At 39.4% G+C, this 18,154-nt stretch overlaps 2 protein-coding genes across 6 annotated transcripts in view; one reads left to right on the forward strand and one right to left on the reverse strand.

The window, feature by feature from the left end:
- The window catches only part of TPGS2 (tubulin polyglutamylase complex subunit 2), a 77,512-nt gene extending 68,653 nt beyond the window's left edge, over positions 1-8,859 (reverse strand). For 4 of the 5 annotated variants that reach the window (XM_034643057.1, XM_034643056.1, XM_034643058.1 and 1 more), the window contains exons 1-2: positions 8,650-8,853; positions 378-457 (exon numbers count right to left, since the gene is read on the reverse strand). In XM_034643057.1, the coding sequence (XP_034498948.1) occupies positions 378-457; positions 8,650-8,725 (156 nt within the window). In that variant the 5' untranslated portion in view covers positions 8,726-8,853. Of the gene's footprint in view, positions 1-377; positions 458-8,649 lie in introns of all 5 variants that reach the window. The other variant, XM_034643055.1, reaches the window with a different exon arrangement.
- The window catches only part of KIAA1328 (KIAA1328 ortholog), a 323,965-nt gene continuing 314,662 nt past the window's right edge, over positions 8,852-18,154 (forward strand). Inside the window, 4 exon segments of the mRNA XM_034643054.1 lie at positions 8,852-9,146; positions 9,148-9,172; positions 15,745-15,780; positions 16,482-16,621. Of these exon segments, the coding sequence (XP_034498945.1) occupies positions 8,871-9,146; positions 9,148-9,172; positions 15,745-15,780; positions 16,482-16,621 (477 nt within the window). The 5' untranslated portion in view covers positions 8,852-8,870.

Raw genomic sequence — 18,154 nt, forward strand, 5'->3', positions numbered from 1 at the left:
GAAGCAGAAGCTATTAATCTGGTTAGTACTCCTCTGTAACACTTAACCACATTCTGCCCAGCATGCTTATTAATATTTAATTTTTCCTTCCTTGCTGGATTTTTAGCTCTGTTGTATACAACTTTAAATGTTCCACTGCCTCCAAATGATAGTGGGGCTCAGAGGAGATCCTCCAGACTAGGGAAATGGTATGGCACTGAAGGGAACGTTAAGTGGCCTGAACAGAAAGAGAGAGAAGGGTGAACTCTACCCTGAAGGCACCACCTCAGGGTGGCCTGAGGTAAGAACAGGTTTCCTGCCCTAATTTTTCCTTCTTAGGGCCATTGGAATTGACCTCTCTTTGTGGGGATGTGAGGATTCAAAAGGGCAACACTTACTTGTTCCCATGAAGAAATCATATGACGTTCAGCAGGTGGTTTCTCTACGATAGTCACCTCTGTCACACCTGGGGAAGATTCTGGAAGAGGAAAAGAGAGTCTGTAGAGTTGCAATGGGCCTGCTCTCACATATTTCAATACTAGAGGCTGACTGTTGATAAGTACCTAGGAATATCAGATTCCTCTGAGCAGCATTATTATCCCTATAAAAACAGGAAGAACTGGTCAGTCCTTCAAAGGCACTCAGTCCCACAACCTAGGACCATGCAATCAACCTGGAAGAAAGGACATCATCAGAACACCCACTACACTCAGTCCCTGCTCAGTACTTCAGTTGTTGAACAAAAATCAGAGATTCTGCATTCCTAGTGATTTCATACCTCAACTTCTCACTTACGACATGGCCAACAGGAATAAAGAATAAACTTTTACAAAATATAAAACTTGTTTGTTACTTTTTCTTCTAAATAAAACCCATCCGTACTCCACAAGATCCCAGATTTCGTAGTTTAGGCTAACACTATGACAAATGGATTCCATCCAGAAATATACTGAAAACAAAATAAATCTTATCTCTAAATCTTGAAAGCAGAAAAAGGTCTCCAAATAATCTCTTTGTGGAGCTATGTCCTAGCATTCATTCTGAGGTATGAAAGAAGCCACCTAACTTGGAATTCAAGAGACTTTGATACCTCCTCCTACATTCTCTGCTTGTGCTTACCACACTGAGGATCTTGAAATCCTTAACCAAAGACACAAAATCTGCTATGGGTTGAATTGTGTCCCTCACAAAAAATACATGTTGAAGTCCTAACTGCCAGTTCCTCAGAATATGGCTTGATTTGGAAATAAGGTCTTTGAATACGTAATTAGCTAAAAGGAGGTCACAGTGGAGTAGGGTGGACCCCAAAGCCAATATGACTGGTATCCTTAGAATGCTTTGTGGAGAGACAGAGGGAAGGGGGCCACATGAAGATGGAGAAATGGAGTGACAGATCTGTAATACAAGGAATGTTAAAGACTGCTGGCAGACTACCAGAGGTCAGAAAAGAGGCAAGGCAGGTTCTTCCCTTCCAGGTTTCAGAATGAGAGTGACACTGCCAATCCTTTGGTTTCAGGCTTTTGGCCTCTAGGGCTGTGAGAATAAATCCGTTGCTCTAAACCACCTGGTTTGTGGTACATTCTATGGCAGCCCTAGCGAACTAATACAAAGCCTACCCGCTCTTCTCTTTGTGGTATTGCAGAGATTATTCCCATTGCCACCACTGTTTTAGGCCATGGTCACCGCAAGTGTAGATGCAATCAAAGCCACAAACTCTCTGTGCTCTGATCCATCCTCCAGCAGAGGACTTTCTTCATACCTAGGCTTGTTTTCCATCTGATCTACTGGGTTCTCCATCTGGTCTTAACTTCTTCCACCCTGTAGTCCAAACCCTCTGTTCCAGGTGTGTCAGTTTCATCATTGTCTCCACCCCTGTGTACCCCCCCAGAACTAAATGTACTTATCTTTGATTATGCTGTATCCCCTTCCCACTATACACACCCAAATGTGTCCACCTCCCAAGTCCTACCTATACTTCAAGGCTCTGCTAAAGTTTCACCTCCTCCATGAAACCATTTCAGATGATTCACCGTGATCTCTGCTTTTTCTGATATCCAAACCCATCACATGCAGGGTTGGGGCCACATATGTTCATTTTTTTTTTTTTTAAAGATTTTATTTATTTGAGAGAGAGAGCGCACGCATGCAAGCGCACAAGCGGCAGGGTGGGCAGAGAGAGGGAGAAGCAGACTCCCCGCTGAGCAAGGAGCCCATCACCGGACTCAATCCCAGGACCCTGGAATCATGACCTGAACCGAATGCAGATGGTTAACCGACTGAGCCACCCAGGTGCCCCCCCCCTTTAAAGATCTTATTTATTTGAGAGAGCGAGCGAGCGCACATATGTTTATACTTAATCATATTCTATTTTGAATATTGTGGTTATTTACTATAAGTAAATACTGTAAACAGGGAATGTATTGAAAAGAATTTTTAAAATCTCTTAAGCATAAGGCAGAGACTTCTAATCTGGTTTAATGTATAAAATGGTTCCTGGACCCAAACTCTCTAACATTTTTGTGGAGAGCCATCCCCATACCAACAAGCAATTCCTGGTGTCCTGCAAGAAGACAGCATAAGATACCACAGGTTAAGGGTTCAGTCTATAAGACTGCCCCCCTCCCTACTTCAGACACCAGATACGAGTCCAGGTTTTCACCTCTGCTTCCTGACTGACCTGCTACAGATTGGGGACTCTCAAGACCCCCTCTCTTTTTACTTCAAACACCAGTCAAAAGCCCAGGCTGTCACCTGTACTTCTGACCAACTGGCTATAAATCAGGAGGTTCCTAAGACCCCGTTCTCAGGTTCCATTAATTTTCCAGAGTGGCCCACAGAACTTAGAGAAACATTTTACTTACTGGATTACTGGTTTATTATTAAAGAATATAAGCTAGGAACAGCCAGATGGAAGAGATGCTTAGGACAAGGTATGTGGGAAGGGGCGTGGAGCTTCCATGCCCTCTCCAGGCAGGCTACTCTCCCCACATCTCCATGTGTTCACCAACCTGGAAATTTCTGGGTTTTTATGGGGGCTTCATTACATAGGCACGAGCGATAAATCATCAGTCATTGAAGACTGACTCAACCTTCAGACCCTCATCCTTTCTTAAAGGTCAGGGAATAGGACTAAAAGTATCAACCATCTAATCACATGGTTGGATCCACTGGCAGCCAGCCCTCAGCCTTAAATGCTTTCTGAAAGTCATCTCATTAACATAATGAAAGATCTTTACCACTTTCAACACTTGGGAAATTCCAAAGGTTTGGGACCTATAAGCCAGGAACTGTGGACTAAGACAAAATACACGGTTGACCCTTGAACATGAGTTTGAACTGCATGGGTCCACTTGAACATCTATTTTTTTTCAATTAATACAGTACTGTAAATGTATTTTTTATGATTTTTTAAATAACATTTTCTCTATTTTATTATGAGAATACGGAATACATACAACATACAAAATAATGTGTTAATCAACTGTTTGTTATCGGTAAGATTTCTGGTTGACTGTAGGCTATTTAGTTTTGGGGTAGTTAAAAGTTATATACAGATTCTCTACTGTTGGGGGGGCTACGAGCAGCCCTAATTCTGCCTTGTTCAAGGGTCAGCTGTCATCTGAGTGAACAAATACATATTTCTTGTAAGTCAGAATATCACAACGTGGTTCACTGATTCTGTAATCATGTTAGTGTCCTTTCTATGCATCATAAAGTTTCCTCCAAGTTGTCACAAAGTTCATTCAGATCCTGAGATGTAACAAGAGCCCAATATAGGAAGCTAAGAATTCTGGACTCCACATATTCTACTCTTGCTTTACGCATTCACTAGTTGTGTGACGTTAGATGAGTCTTCACCTTCCTTAGCATTCAGAGAGACAATAATTACAATAATATTTGCCTTGATAAGGGAAGCAGAAGAAGCAAAGGTAAAGGTGCTCTGGAAAAGCAAGAAGTACCATATACACAATTTTTTTTTTCCTGCCTTCTGTTCAGTGTCCTAAGATATTGGGAACCATGGTACTATGGTGGAAAAACACCATTAGCTTCAAGCCATTAGACCTGGGCTAAGTCCTTGCTATGCCCTTGACTAGTTAGGATGGAAGATGCTATCCGTCCTTCAGGGATGGTGGCATTTGACAATGTTCCACCAAAGCCAAGACAATGAATAGTAAATGTTATTATTCACATTTTATAGCAAGGATATTGAGGCTGAGAGGCTAGGCCACTCCAAGTGCCCAGGCTTACTCCAAGTATGGGTCTAGTTAAGAGTTTATGTGCAAAAGTCTTTGTGTGCCCCTCTGCAAAGCCCTTTAGCAATTATCCTATGGAAATGCAGAGCTTAGCTTCAATTTGTCTTAGCAGTCTACTATTCCAACTTTTGTAGGACAGAGTAATACAGAATTCTTTGTTAACAATCCAACTGGTTGCATAATGATGTCATCCGACTACACCCACAGGGTAGTCTAGTGTCTAGGATTGCTGGAGGACACACAATATAAGTACCTGACATGAAGCTCTTGATTGCCAACCCTTCCATGTCAAATACATCCATCTTAAATAAGCAAACTGCAAGCTGTATGACACAGCTACTAGCTAAACAACTAGGAACAAGGGCACCCCACCTGGAAGTTCCCGTGTTTAAAAGCCCTGGGTAAACTGGGAACAGATGGCTTAACTGACAGTGGTTTTCCCGTCCCGCACGTGAACTCCCACATTTAAGTTTTAAAGATTTTATTTATTTGTCAGAGAGAGAGAGAGAGAGCGTGCATGAGAGCATGCACAAGCAGGGGGATCGGAAGGCAGAGGGAGAACCAGGCTCCCCATTGAGCAAGGAGTCCAATGTGGGACTCGATCTCAGGACCCTGGAATCATGACCTGAGCCGAAGGCAGATGCCTTATAAAACTTTACACCCAAAAAACCAAATAATCCAATAATAAAATGGGCAGAAGACATGAAGAGACATTTCTCCAAAGAAGATATACAGATGGCTAACAGATACATGAAAAGATGATCATTACTTATCATCAAGGAAATACAAATCAAAATTACAATGAGATATCACCTCACTGCTGTCACAATGGCTAAAATCAAAAACACAAGAAACAACAAGTGTTGGTGAGGATGTGAAGAAAAAGGAACCCTCTTGCACTGCTGGTGGGAACGCAAACTGGTGCAGACACTGTGGAAAACAGTATAGACATTCCTCAAAAAATTAAAAATAGAACTACCCTATGATCCAGTAATCACACTACTGGGTACTTACCCAAAGAATACAAAAACACTAATTCAAAGGGATACATGCACTCCTATGTTTACTGCAGCATTATTTACAATAGCCAAACTATGGAAGCAGCCCAAGCATCCATTCACTGATAAAGGGATAAAGATGTGGTATACATATACAATGGAATATTATTCAACCATTAAAAATGAAATCTGGCCATTTTCAACAATATGAACAGAGCCAGAGGATATCGTGCTGAGTGAAATAAGTCAAAGACAAATATCACATGATCTCACTCATATGTGGAATTTAAGAAACAAAACAAGTGAAGGAAAGAAAAAAAGACAAACCAAGAAACAGACTCTTAGCTATAGAGAACTGATGGTTACCAGAGGGGAGGTGGGGGGGGGTAATGGGGAAACAGAGGATAAGGATTAAAGAATACACTTACCATGATGAAAAAATTAAAATTATTTAAAAAAAGAGTTACAAAAAAAAAAGGAGAGAAATCTAAGATGGAGAGATATATTATACAGTTGAACCTTGAATAATGCAGGGTTTGGGGTTATGAACTAACCCCCGATGAAGTTGAAAATCCATGTATAACTTTTGACTCTCCAAAAACTTTACTAATAGCCTGCCATGGGAAACCCTACTGATAACGTAAACAGTTGATTAACACATATTTTATATATGTATTATATACTGTATTATAATAAATTAGAAAAAAGAAAATCATAAGAGAAAATACATTTATACTACTGTAAAAAATACATTTATACTACTGTAAAAAATACATTTTTACTACTGTAAAAAATCCATTTTTACTACTGTAAAAAATCCATTTATAAATGTACCCACACAGTTCAAACCTGTGTTGTACAAAAGTCAACTGAAATGATCTTGTTGCATCTCAGGTAGATCTTACACACTATATTTAATAATCTGTTATCAAAATGTAACATTTCCCTACTCCTTGTTCCATTGCGTAGGAAACACTTGAACATCATAAAAAATTTTTCCTCAGTTGATTGTTTAGCATTTCCTGATTTTAGCATTAGTTCTCTAGAGGTTCTACTTTGCTCTTGTTCATTTTGTGAAATTGTGTTTAACAAGATGTCTACTTTAATGACATCCTTTCTAGTCAGTTGAAGCAAAGTCCAGGTATTTTAGCAGGTTTTTTGTGTATGGGAGAGAGATGTGAGCTTTCCTTCTTCTTTGCCCTTTTATCATCAATTGCCAAAGGACCCTTCCTTCTTTTTTGCACATTTTTTCCTCTGGAATACATGTCCCTTTAAATTGCACAGCCAACCCTTTAAATAGCACCTACTTTGAAGTCACTTTCCTGCAGCCCTGCTCTGATCTACCCAGCTGTTACTGTTGTATTTTCAGATTGGGGCGGTTTTAAACTTTCTGTTGCTTCAACTAGCCTCTTTGCTGGCATCATTTCTGGCTCTGCCTTTGCTTGCTACAGAGCCTTCTAGCAGTGAAGGAGTGGGGCAGGGACAGTGCTGTGATTTGTAGTTTTTTCTCTTTACTCATAGTTTCTTTGCACTTTTGGCATTATCTGTATTTTAAGTAGTGTTGGGCTTGGTTTTTGATAGAATTGTCATAGTTATGGAGTTATTTCACACATTATTTAGAGAGATTTTGGTGTGGTAGTTTGCTTACTACACACCCACCACAAACTTCAGCCACCTTGTTTTTAAAAATCCTCCCTATATATTTTCAAAACAAAAACCAAATGTGAAAAAATAAAAATATAATTGATTTTTGATTTATGATTAACTTCAAATGATTAGGTTTTGATTAAATTTATAAATAGTATTAGAACATTTACAGGAGGCCAGCTTCACTACAAATTTAATTATCAGAGTTGTTTAATTCCTTAGGTAGGTTTTGCCTGTGTTACCAGTTTGCCAGACATCTGATATGCTTAATAATAGATGGAATATATTAAATGCATAAATGAAATTTAAAATGTTTACAGTTATTATTTAGGTCTTTAAATTGAACTGACAACTTAAGGGAAATTTGGTTGGCCAGTCTTGAGTAGATTAAACATTAATCAAAAGAAATATCTTTTTTAATGAGGAGATAGGATATGATTGGTCTTGATGATTAGATCTCTCCTTGCCAACTTTATTACTTCATTTCTAAAGTTTATCATTTCTCCCAAACATATAATGGTATTTTGTCCCCATTTACTGCAGCATTTACTGTAGACACTGGGGAATACCAGGCACAATAAGACAAAGTTCCTAAACCCATGGACTTCTATTACAGAAGAGACAGGCAAATTTTAAAAAGCAACCAAATAAGTAATTCCAAGTAGTGATAAAGCCATAAAGATTAAAAAAATATATAAAGGATAAGGGAAGGTAATGATAGAGAAGGGTGTTATTAGAAGTATAATCAGGTAAGGCTTCTCTGAGGTAATGATATTTAATCAGAGATTTGAATGAAGTGAGGGAAAGATAACTCCAGATTTTGGGGGGGGCGAGGGGGAGTCTAGTAAAGGCCTTGAAGCAGGAACAAGCTTAGTGAGTTTATGGTACAAGGAGGCCACTGTGGCCAAAAAGAGAGTAAAAATAGGTCAGAAAGACAGATGAGGGCAGATCATAACGGACTTAAGGGTCACGGTACAGATTTTGGATTTTATTAAAAATGTAATAGAAAGGCATCAAAACATGCCACCCAGCCCACTTAGGCTCCTTTTTTCTTCCTTGGTTATCTGGCTAACTTCAATTTGTTTTTCAAAATCTAGTATCATCTGTAGGACGTATTCCTTAACTGCCTGACTCCCCAGAGAAGGTCAATCACTTCCTCCTGTGTGCTATTTCAGAGCCGTAATAGGTGACTACCTACGCCTTTCAACACTTCGGGGGTGGGGGGAATCTAAGCTGTTGATTTTTTCAGTGTGACACACCAGCGGGTGCTAAGTAAAGGTTCGGTAAAGGAGAAACTAACCCATTCAGAGGCGCAAGCCTCGACTCCTTCCAACCACTTGGTGTGCGGTACCCGGAGGCGCGTGGGAATCGCTGCCCTGGGAGGCTACGTGCAGCGTTCCCCCGCTCTCTGCTACCAGAGGAAAGGCTTGCGTTTCAAGGATACTCCACCGGCCATGAATGCCTCTTGGGAAACCCAACGTCCCCACTGTCAGGTGCCTGCTGCCTCCCTTTTGGGCACCTTTGCCTGTCCCTCCTGGGGCCTGGGGTGGGACTGGGTTGGAGGGACCTTTGGCTTCCCAGCTCTGCGTCCGAACACTCCCCGCAAACGCTCCCCTGGCCTAGTCACACACCGGGCTGCCCTCTCCTCCTTAACAACGGAAGTCACCGCAAGCAGTGCCCACTGGCACACAGGGTCCGCGTTGACCCTCCTTGCTTCTAGTGTACATCCCCTCATTCCGCCGTCTCCTTCCACGGCTTCCCGCCCCACTCACCTAGGATGCGGGTGATCCCCAGGGTCAGCTTCTCCAGGTGCGGCTTGCTGCAGCCCGGGGGCTGCGTCTCCTCCATGGCTCGCGTCCCCGCTCCGCGCGCGGCCGGGGCAGCAGCGGGGACCGGGCGGGAGGGCTAGGCACCGCCCCAAAGGCTCGGCCATCAAGTTCACGGCATGCCGGGAGTTGTAGTGCTTGGCGCCTGAGAGCGCTACGGGGCGGAGATGGGAGGCCCGGGCTGCCCTGGTAGTAGTAGTTTCGCGGCACTCTCGCTCCCGCTTCCCCGGCGGTCGCTTCACACCACGCCGCCGAGACACAGCGACTCCTCCGCCGGGACCCTACCGCCGCGCCGGGGCAGACCGCGCAAGCGGGGGCGGGCCTCTGAGCGGTGCGGCCAATGGGGACTGGGCCTGAAGGCCGGGGCGGGGCGGCCCCGGCGCGACGCCGGGAGTGGCGGTTGTTTCAAGATGGCGGACGTGGCGGGGCCCCTCCCGCCGGGGCGCGGCGGCGTTCTGGAGCCGGGACTGTATCCTTTGCCCGCCTGGCAGGGGGCGCCGGCGCCCTCCCCGGGGCGGCGAGCGGTCGCGTGAGACTGAGTGGAGGGGCGAAGCTCTGTGCTGTCCCCGGGGGCGGGGCCGTTCTTTCCGGCCGCCGTGTAGGTGCTGGGCTTTCCCCTGGCTGGGATGTTAGGTAGCAGAGAGCCTGTTTCTGTCTCCAGGCTGGAGCTCTAAGTGTGGGGACTCAGTCTTGATGTTTCCCAGCCCTCCTTGGCGGTGAGCTTTGGAAAGATGGCCTAGAATCGTGGCCCTGCGGGGGGCTGGGAGGTTCCTTCTGACCGTGGTGACCTCAGGCCGGCTGAGTCTCTGCAGAGGGACTGGTGTTGGCTGGACAGGGAGCCTTTTTGTCTTGGTTTAGGACTGTCCTTGGTCTGCGTTGTTGGAAGCAAGTCAGGACCTTTTCAGACTTCGAAGGCCTGTCAGTGATGATTTACTTTTATGCTGGGATTTTCGGAGAGGTGTGGGGCTGAACGTGGTCTGGTGATGCTGGTTATGGAATAAAAAGCGTTGCAAATCATTACTGCTGGAAGTAGTGTTGATTTACGTATGGATTGTGGATCACCACTGGCAGGATTGAAGTTCTTGGATTGTTTTGGTGTTGGAGAAGCTGTGGAGCTTTTACCGTTGTGGTGGTGTTCCCAGTTCAATACTGTGTTGAGATGTGTGCCAGAACTAGTTCGTTCTCTGGTTTAGGTTGACTCTCCCAGCCCCATCCTTTCCTGGTAAGTGACTTGACTTTTGTTAGAGGAGTGTTAGAGGAAGGGAGGGCAATCCGTGTATTGGGTGCCTACGGAACAAGTCTTTTTGTCTGTTTGCTAGGATTGATGATAGCATTATTTGAGCATTGCTGTTAACTTTGGCGGAATCATTCTCTGCACATTCTACTTAGCGCCCAGTGAAACTTATGAAATTATATTATCAGTTTTCTTTATTACAGTACTAGGATTACAGTGTCATGTGGAGGGAGGGATATTTTTGCATTCTTGCTGCTCAGTGTTTAGTGGTAGGCACTTTCTAAACATAATTACCATTCGTCTCTGATAGGTGGGTGACAGTCAAGTAAAATCATGCACATACACTGTGGATGAAAACATACTAATGCACTGTGCACATTAAATATTTTTTTTCATATATATCAGGAAGGATGCAAAAAGAATATGTGCATTGGGAACTGGGCTGAATTAGGAAGTCAGGAAATTGGGATGAATCTTCTCATGAAACTGTGTGCTTGCAATGATAGAATTTTTGATAGAGGAGATATTTAAAGGTTAACAGCTTATAAAGTACTTTTTTAGTATAATCATTTTCATAACCACCTATGTGGTTTTGGTTATTATTCCTTAACTTTATGTATGACAAATGGAATTGTTCTGATAGGTATAAATGGTGGGGGGGGCAGTGTATTGCTGTGGCACTGATTAAGTTAATAGGTGAATAAACTGAACCTGTGCTCTTGGTCGAAGCAGCCCGGTATGCTCACTTATTCATATGGTCATATTATTCCTTATTTCATATAGAAGTCCGGCATCTTCTCTTTTCTCCTACATTCTCCCTTACTTTGGAAATTAATGTGAAATACTCATCTTCCCATTGAAAGTGAAGAAAATATTTGGTGGGAAATGGTGGTGATTACATTGATAGAAATTCCAATGTTTGAAATGAATTGCAAGGTTACTAGTATTACCCATTTCCCCCACCTATTCCTCATAATGACCAATTATCATCCAGCCTCAGATATTTTCATTTTAAATGTCCGTAGGGCACAAAAGCAATGTCAAGTGTAAATTTGCTACCGAGTGTTTGCTAAAAAGCATAAGGATAGTTATGAATCATTGGGTTTCAGCATGTGTCTTTGGATCTGGATCTCTTTTTCTGTTACATGGATCACCTCCTAGACCACCTTGTAGGCTTTATAAAGAACTTTCAATAGTAAAAGACCAAAAAGTATGTACGTATAATCAGGTATTCCTTTCACATTATTGAAAGGCGGATTTTCAGTGCTTTGCCTAAACAATTAGAGAAATGTGATTGAGATATTTCCCAGTCCTAGATGTTTCTGTCATGTGAGGACAGATCATCTGTGACTAAATGTCATCTTTTTTACTTTTGTCTTTATGAGTTATTCATCTCCTGCACAGTATGATTCAGCAATGCTGTTTTGCACAAGGTGTATTTTTATACCTTATGTGTAAACAAATGAGTATGCCATGTTGTCATTTTATGGGTTAAATCCGCAAGTAAAATATGCCCCTTCAGCCGTAAACTGCTTTCCTCCTTCATTATAGCTCCTGGTAATATCAAAAGAAATTAGTGTTTCTGCAGTATCCATATTTGATTGGGTAAATATACCCCAGTGTATTATCATTAACAGTATTTTTAACTTGATATTAACAAATATGAATTATAAGGGACTTACTTGGTCAAAACATTGCAGTAGCTATAATCCATGCCACTGAATATTCAATTAAAAATAGAATCTTTATGTTGATGTTAAAATAATATACTAGCCAGGAAAGTCATTGGGGTCAATAATAATTACGTATACATGTGCTGCTGGTAAGTGATTGAAACTCAAAAGGTTAGAGTGTGAAGTACTAAATTTATTTTCTTCAGCTCTTGGTGATCTGATACAGATACGTTTCTTCCTCTCTATTCTACCTTGGGTTTCTAATTACTGCTTTAATTCTGGGGATTTAGAGTTTGGTACCAGCATTAAGGATGCTTTATAATTTACTGTACTTTTCTTAAGAAAGAACTTCCAAAGATACCAAAGTAGAACTGAGGTGGCACAAAGAACCCAATGAGAGTTCCAATATACATTTGGTGTATATTATCTCTTTGACTTTCCCATAAATATGTTTGTATATTTTTTAAACTTTGTATTTAAAGAAAGTAAATATTTGGGTTCTTCAAATAGTGAGATGAAAATAGATTACAAATGGTAAGGATATGTGGGATGGACACAATTTCAAATATTTTTAGGCTCATTTTTTAAAACTCTTAAGATCAATTTATTTAGCATTTTTATATTGAAAAGATACTTAGCATGGATGTAGCTAATGGGTTTTGCCCCCACATTTTGAAATTTTCCTCTGCCTTTCAAGGGACTTCTGACTGGTCCAAGAATTAAAATGACATGAGAAGATTAAGAGGAGAAAAATGAAACTTAATTAGGTTCATATGGGGAATCCACATATATGTGAGAGATTACAAAGATAAGCAAAATGAGTTATACTTGTCATTCCGAACTAAGGAGAAGGGAGTAGGGGTCTGGGACTTTCAAGGAAATGAAAGCAACTCGTAGGAAGATAAAAAGGAATAAATGTTTGGTAAACAAATGTTTTCTGGGCCTTTTAGAAACAATGGGACATAGAGAAGAATTTTAACAGACTTTGCTAAATTCCTCCCTACCACCTCTTGTTTACATTATACTGTGGTTATTTATGGCGGTATCTCCCTTCTGGGAGCAGGTCCTCTATCCAAATTCTTTTAGGCAGTTAGTGGGGAGGTCAAAGTTTCTTCATAGTCTTTTGGCCCTTGATTGTTTTCAGCTCAAAACAATCCGCATCTTGGGGTGGTAGGCAATGAACCCCAACAAGATAAAAAGAGACAACATCAAAGAGTTGCTGGGCAGTGCCTCATAGAATTAAATATCACTTTCATTCTTTCATAGGTGGTTTTCTATGAGCCGGGCATTTTTTCATGTTCGGAGATAACAAACATTGAACAAAACCAGTGGAAAATCCTCACCCACTTGGTGCTTACATTTTAGTGAGATGAGATGAGGCCATGAATAAGTAAAATATGTTGTAGGTCCAATAATTATTGGTGATATGAGGAAAAAGCAGAAAAAGGGTAGCTATCATGAGGATCTTTGTGTCTGCTTTTATGCCAGTACCATGCTGTTTTGATTACTATAGCTTTGTAATATAGTTTGAAATTAGGAAGTGTGATGCTTAACCTTATTCTTAAGATTGCCTTGGCTATTTGGGGTCTTTTGTAGTTCCATACAAATTTTAGGATTGTTCGTTCTATTTCTGTGAAAAATTGCATTGGAATTTTGATAGAGGTTGCACTGAATCTGTAGATTGCTTTGAGCAGTATAGACATTTTAACAATATTAATTATTCCTATTTATAAGCATGGAATATCTTTCTATTTGTGTCTTCAGTTTCTTTCATAGTGTCTTAAAATTTTCAGTGTATAGGTCTTTCACCTTCTTGGTTAAATTTATTTCTAGGTATTCTTTTTGATACAGTTGTAAATGGGATTGTTTTCTTAATTTCCCTTTCTGTTATTCATGTATAGAAACAACAGATTTTTGTGTATTGAATTTGTATCTTGCAACTTTGCTGAATTCATTTATTCTAACAGTTTTTTGGTAAAGCCTTTAGGGTTTTCTATATGTAATATTGTGTCATCTGCAAATAAAGCTTATGAAAGATCTCTACAGTTTTTCTTAAATAGGAAGCAAAGTGGTATCAGGTTTGAGAGCAGAAAGTATAAAATACTTGATGAGCTTCTTGGGGCACCTGGGTGGTGCAGTTGGTTAATCATCTGACTTGGTTTCAGCTCAGGTTGTATTCTCAGGGTCCTGAGATGGAGTCCCACATGGGCATCTGCACTCAATGCAGAGTCTTACTTGGACTGTCTCTCCTTTGCCCCTATGCCCCACCCCTGCTCCCCCTCTCTCAAATAAATAAATCTTTAAAAAAATGAAATACTTGATGAGCTTCCAAATCTGGGTGCAGCTGAGTTGGGTCCTCAGTGGCTGGTCTGTTCCAGCTGTGAGCAGTCTTCTTTGTGACTATTCTAGGGAAGTGTAGTGTGTTTCCCAGATTCAGTTACATTAGTCTTTCCATAGGTCAGCTTTGGAGAATATTCTGCAAATTCATCACAACTGTATCTTCTAATTGAGGACACTGCCAATTGGAGCTTGTCCTGAATCATCTTGAATTTTCTTCCCTTGGGTACCTTTTCTCTTGTCTATATCTCCAACAGCAAATAATTAAATATTTATTGAGTGCCTACTGTGTCTGCTAGTCCCAAGGGATATTTAAAAAAAAAAAATGACTTGGTGTTTGCTGTTGAAGAGCCTGCACAATTTCATTTTGTTAGTCTTTTAGATTGGGTGCCAGTGAACTTATAAATTCTCTCTGCTCCAATGTTACCCACTATCAGGTTCCTTGGTTTAGTGGGGTCTAATTTTTGTTTGTTTACTTGTCTTACGCCCCTTAAAATTTTCTAAGCTCCATGTCCGATGTCTGAGGGAATTTCAAGTTTAGGGGTACTAGTTAACAGCCAGAGTCTTGCATCTGTGATAGTATGTGTGCTGCTGCAGAGAGCTATTAGAAACCACCTGGTGGCTCAGACAATAGCACCATTTTTGTATTTCTCAATTCTTCTACGGATCCTAAGCATTTACAATCAGCACTCCTTGAAAAGATTCTATAGCTGTGGTTGTTCCTGAACTGAAATATATTGAGTTTTTGAACATGTTATTTAATCTGTTTTACTCCAGCCTTTACCTGGAAGGAAATTTTTAATAAATTTGTCTAGAAATCTTGGAAAAGAAAGCATTTTGTAAAAGAACAGAAAACTGGAATTTTCTAAGTCATTTGGAAAAATTTGTTTAGACACTTCACAGAAGTGTAAAAGAAGGTTATCAAATTGTGGACGTATCTAGATATAGAGTTCTGAATAAAATTTTGTTTCTGAAAAGAAAGCTTTATTATATTGGTTCTTCTTCTGTAGCAGTGGTATGATCTTAGCCTTTCTAAATTTCTCCTTTTGAAACTCAAAATCGTTCTTTTTGTCTTATATTTCTTCCACTTGTGGGGCACCTGGGTAGCTCAGTCGGTTAGGCCTCGGACTCTTGATTTCGGCTCAGATCATATTCTCAGGGTTGTGAGATCAAGCCACACTTTGGTCTCCATGCTGGGCATGGAGCCTGCTTAAGATTCTCTCTCCCGCTACCCATCTTTAAAAAAAAAAAAAGTTTAAGTTTCTTCCACTTGTTAAATAGTAAGGCTTCTTGGGACCTTTCATGAATGCACTGCAGAAGAATAAAACCTTTGTGTTTGCATGATTGACTTGCCCTCAAACAGTGTTTGTTCTTCAAAGCTAAAGCTCATTTTGAAATTATTTATTCATGTCTAAAATAACTTACCAGTTCTCCAATAAAAAAAAAAAAAACTGGAGCATTTAACTCCTTGTTTACTAAAGGAAAGAAAATGAAAGGAACTTAACAGAATTTATAGGGTAGGGTATCTCAGTTGGGAATAAGCATGGATGAAAGTTCTATGGAACAAGGCTTTTCAAAAATTTTATAAAACATATAGTTATGAATATGTAAAGGTAAACTTTAAAGGACTACTAATTTTGCTACATTTATCTCATGCATTCCTTTCTAGTTTTGTTTTTAAAAGTTTGTTATAAATTCCCAGGTAAAAAGAAATTAGGGATTAGAAGTACAAATAGAGGCAGTGTTTGGATATTGGATGATCTTTTCTAGTATTTTCCTTCATGACCTTCTTCATAGTTTCTGATGAAGAACAATCAGTAGTATATGTTCCAGGTATGATTTTCTGTATTAATTTGGTAAGCTTCCTTTGCTTCTTAAGTGTTAGGAGAAAATAAAACAGTAGGACCACTTTGCAGGAATAACTATGTGCAGAACAATCCATTGGAAAGTAATTTAAAAAAAAATGTAGTTAGACCTTACTAAGTTTTGAAATACTGCCTTATTTTAGGGGCTGGTCGGGCAAGTGAGCCTTTGATGAATTTGTAGAACACTACATTCATCTATTAAAGAGCAAAAGATTCTTACATTTTATATTATGAATAATAGCCTAAATTCAAAGAAAAATGAGAAAACTTCTTGATATAGGGTTTATGTGATAGACTCTTTAAAGCTTATTGGTTATTACTAAATGAGTAGTAAAACTGATCCATTGAAGGTATCCTAATTATGCGAAAAATCAGATTTTTAATTTCCCCTATATTAAGGTATATATTGTGTGTTGTAATTTATTGGTTTTAATGTGACTTATGAATTTTCATACACCTTTTAAAAATATTTCAATTGAATCTTAAATGTATTCAGAATATAATCTTTCCATGATTCATTATTTACTAAGAGGTTTAAAATGAAGTTTATAAAATAAGAGTTTTCCCTGTCAGGTCCCATAAAGAGGTATGTCAAAGAAGAGCTTCATGGGGGGTGAGTTTAAGAGGATAAAGTATAATTTTGATATTTTGTTTGATGGAAATCCTTAGGAATTTCTACAGAAGGAAATACCAAATCAAGACACAAGTTAAGTCCAAAAGCTGATGTTAAGCTTAAGACTTCCGGGGTTACTGCCGCTTCAATCTCCATGGAGTCTTTAAAAGGTGCAGGAGATTCAGTAGATGAACAGGTCAGTAATTTGTCTTTTTTTTCCCCTTATTCTCCAATCTTTATAAATGCAGACCAATAAGTGATTTTTCTATGCTGACCAATTACCGACAGAAAAGGGTAGAAGAGTCTTTGAAAGAATGTTAGATAATCTACAAGCAATCTTAAAAGGTAAGGAGGATTCTAGAATGCTTTACATTATGAATATGTAGATTACTCAGAGGTTTTGCTCTAAAATGTCTAGGCTTGCTTAAGCCTTAGTTAAGAAAAATTTATTGTTTTAGTATGTTTCAAAAGACCTACATCCTGATCTATGTGAAATTAGTAAATCAAAATGACAACCATTTTTTCTTTTATTAAGTGTGCTTTATGATTTTTGTTCTTGTGAATTTGTTAGATGATGTATAAACCTTTATATATAAGAAAGAAACTTTGTTAAAATTTCCCTGCATTATTATTATTATTATTTCCTTCACTTTAAAAGTATCATAAAGACTCCATAGCCCAGTCATTTATTTCTCCTTCATCTTTGCCTTTGTGTTAGTATCTGTACATTCTTCTGCTACATGTCCTTACCTGATAGGTTTATTTTACTTTACCTTTTGTTCAGGTTAAGTCAGGGTTTGGCAATCTATGACCTATAGGCCTGATTTCCTTGGTGCCTGTTAAGTGAATAAAGTTTTACTGGAACATGGTCATACTTATTCTTTTAATATTATTGCTGCTTTTCTATTCTAATGGTAGAGTTGCTACCATAATGTTGTTGGTCCAGAAAGCCAAAGTATTTACTGTTGAACCCCTTCAGAGAAAATGTTTTTTAATCCTGGTTAACATTCTTGAGGACATTTCCAATATTTAGTTTGTTACTGATGATTATGTTTAGTAGTCTGTGGGATTTAATTGTGACTTGCCCAAAAGGCCTGCTTAGTTACTTGGATCTCCATTGTACCCACTTTACACTGGGATGTGAATAGTAGTTGAATTTGCAGGATCTTATCAAAATTGAAAGTGTTTTTTCATAAAATGGTTTGTGCATTTTATATTGAACAATGACCTTCTTTTGGATTAAGTCCATATTTTTTTATGATTCTATTGGCTTACTAACTGTAATTCTTTGTTGGGCTATTTCATTGGCTTTGGTAATTATAGTATATATCTTTAACTTATCACAGCCTATTTAAAGTTATATTTTCCACTTTACCTGTAATTTTGAGGACCTTTCAACTGTTTGTGTCTTGACTTTTATGATATTGTCATACATTTTACTTCTATAAGTAAATCCCCAATACGTTGTTATTACTTTTGCTTTAATATTCAACTCTTTTTTTCAGATTTACCTATAATTCACATATCATAAAACTTACCCTTTTAAAATGTACAATTCATTATTTTTTTTTTTATATTCACAGAGTTGTGGATCCATCACCACAATCTAATTCCGAAACATTTTCATCACCCCAGAAAGAAACTCCATATGCATTAGCAGTCACTTCCCAATTTTTATTCACCTCAGCCCCTAACAACCACTAATCTACTTTAGTCTCTATAGATTGGT

The sequence above is a fragment of the Ailuropoda melanoleuca genome, chromosome 14 (genome assembly GCF_002007445.2).
Source record: "Ailuropoda melanoleuca isolate Jingjing chromosome 14, ASM200744v2, whole genome shotgun sequence".
In the NCBI taxonomy this organism is placed as follows: Eukaryota; Metazoa; Chordata; class Mammalia; order Carnivora; family Ursidae; genus Ailuropoda; species Ailuropoda melanoleuca.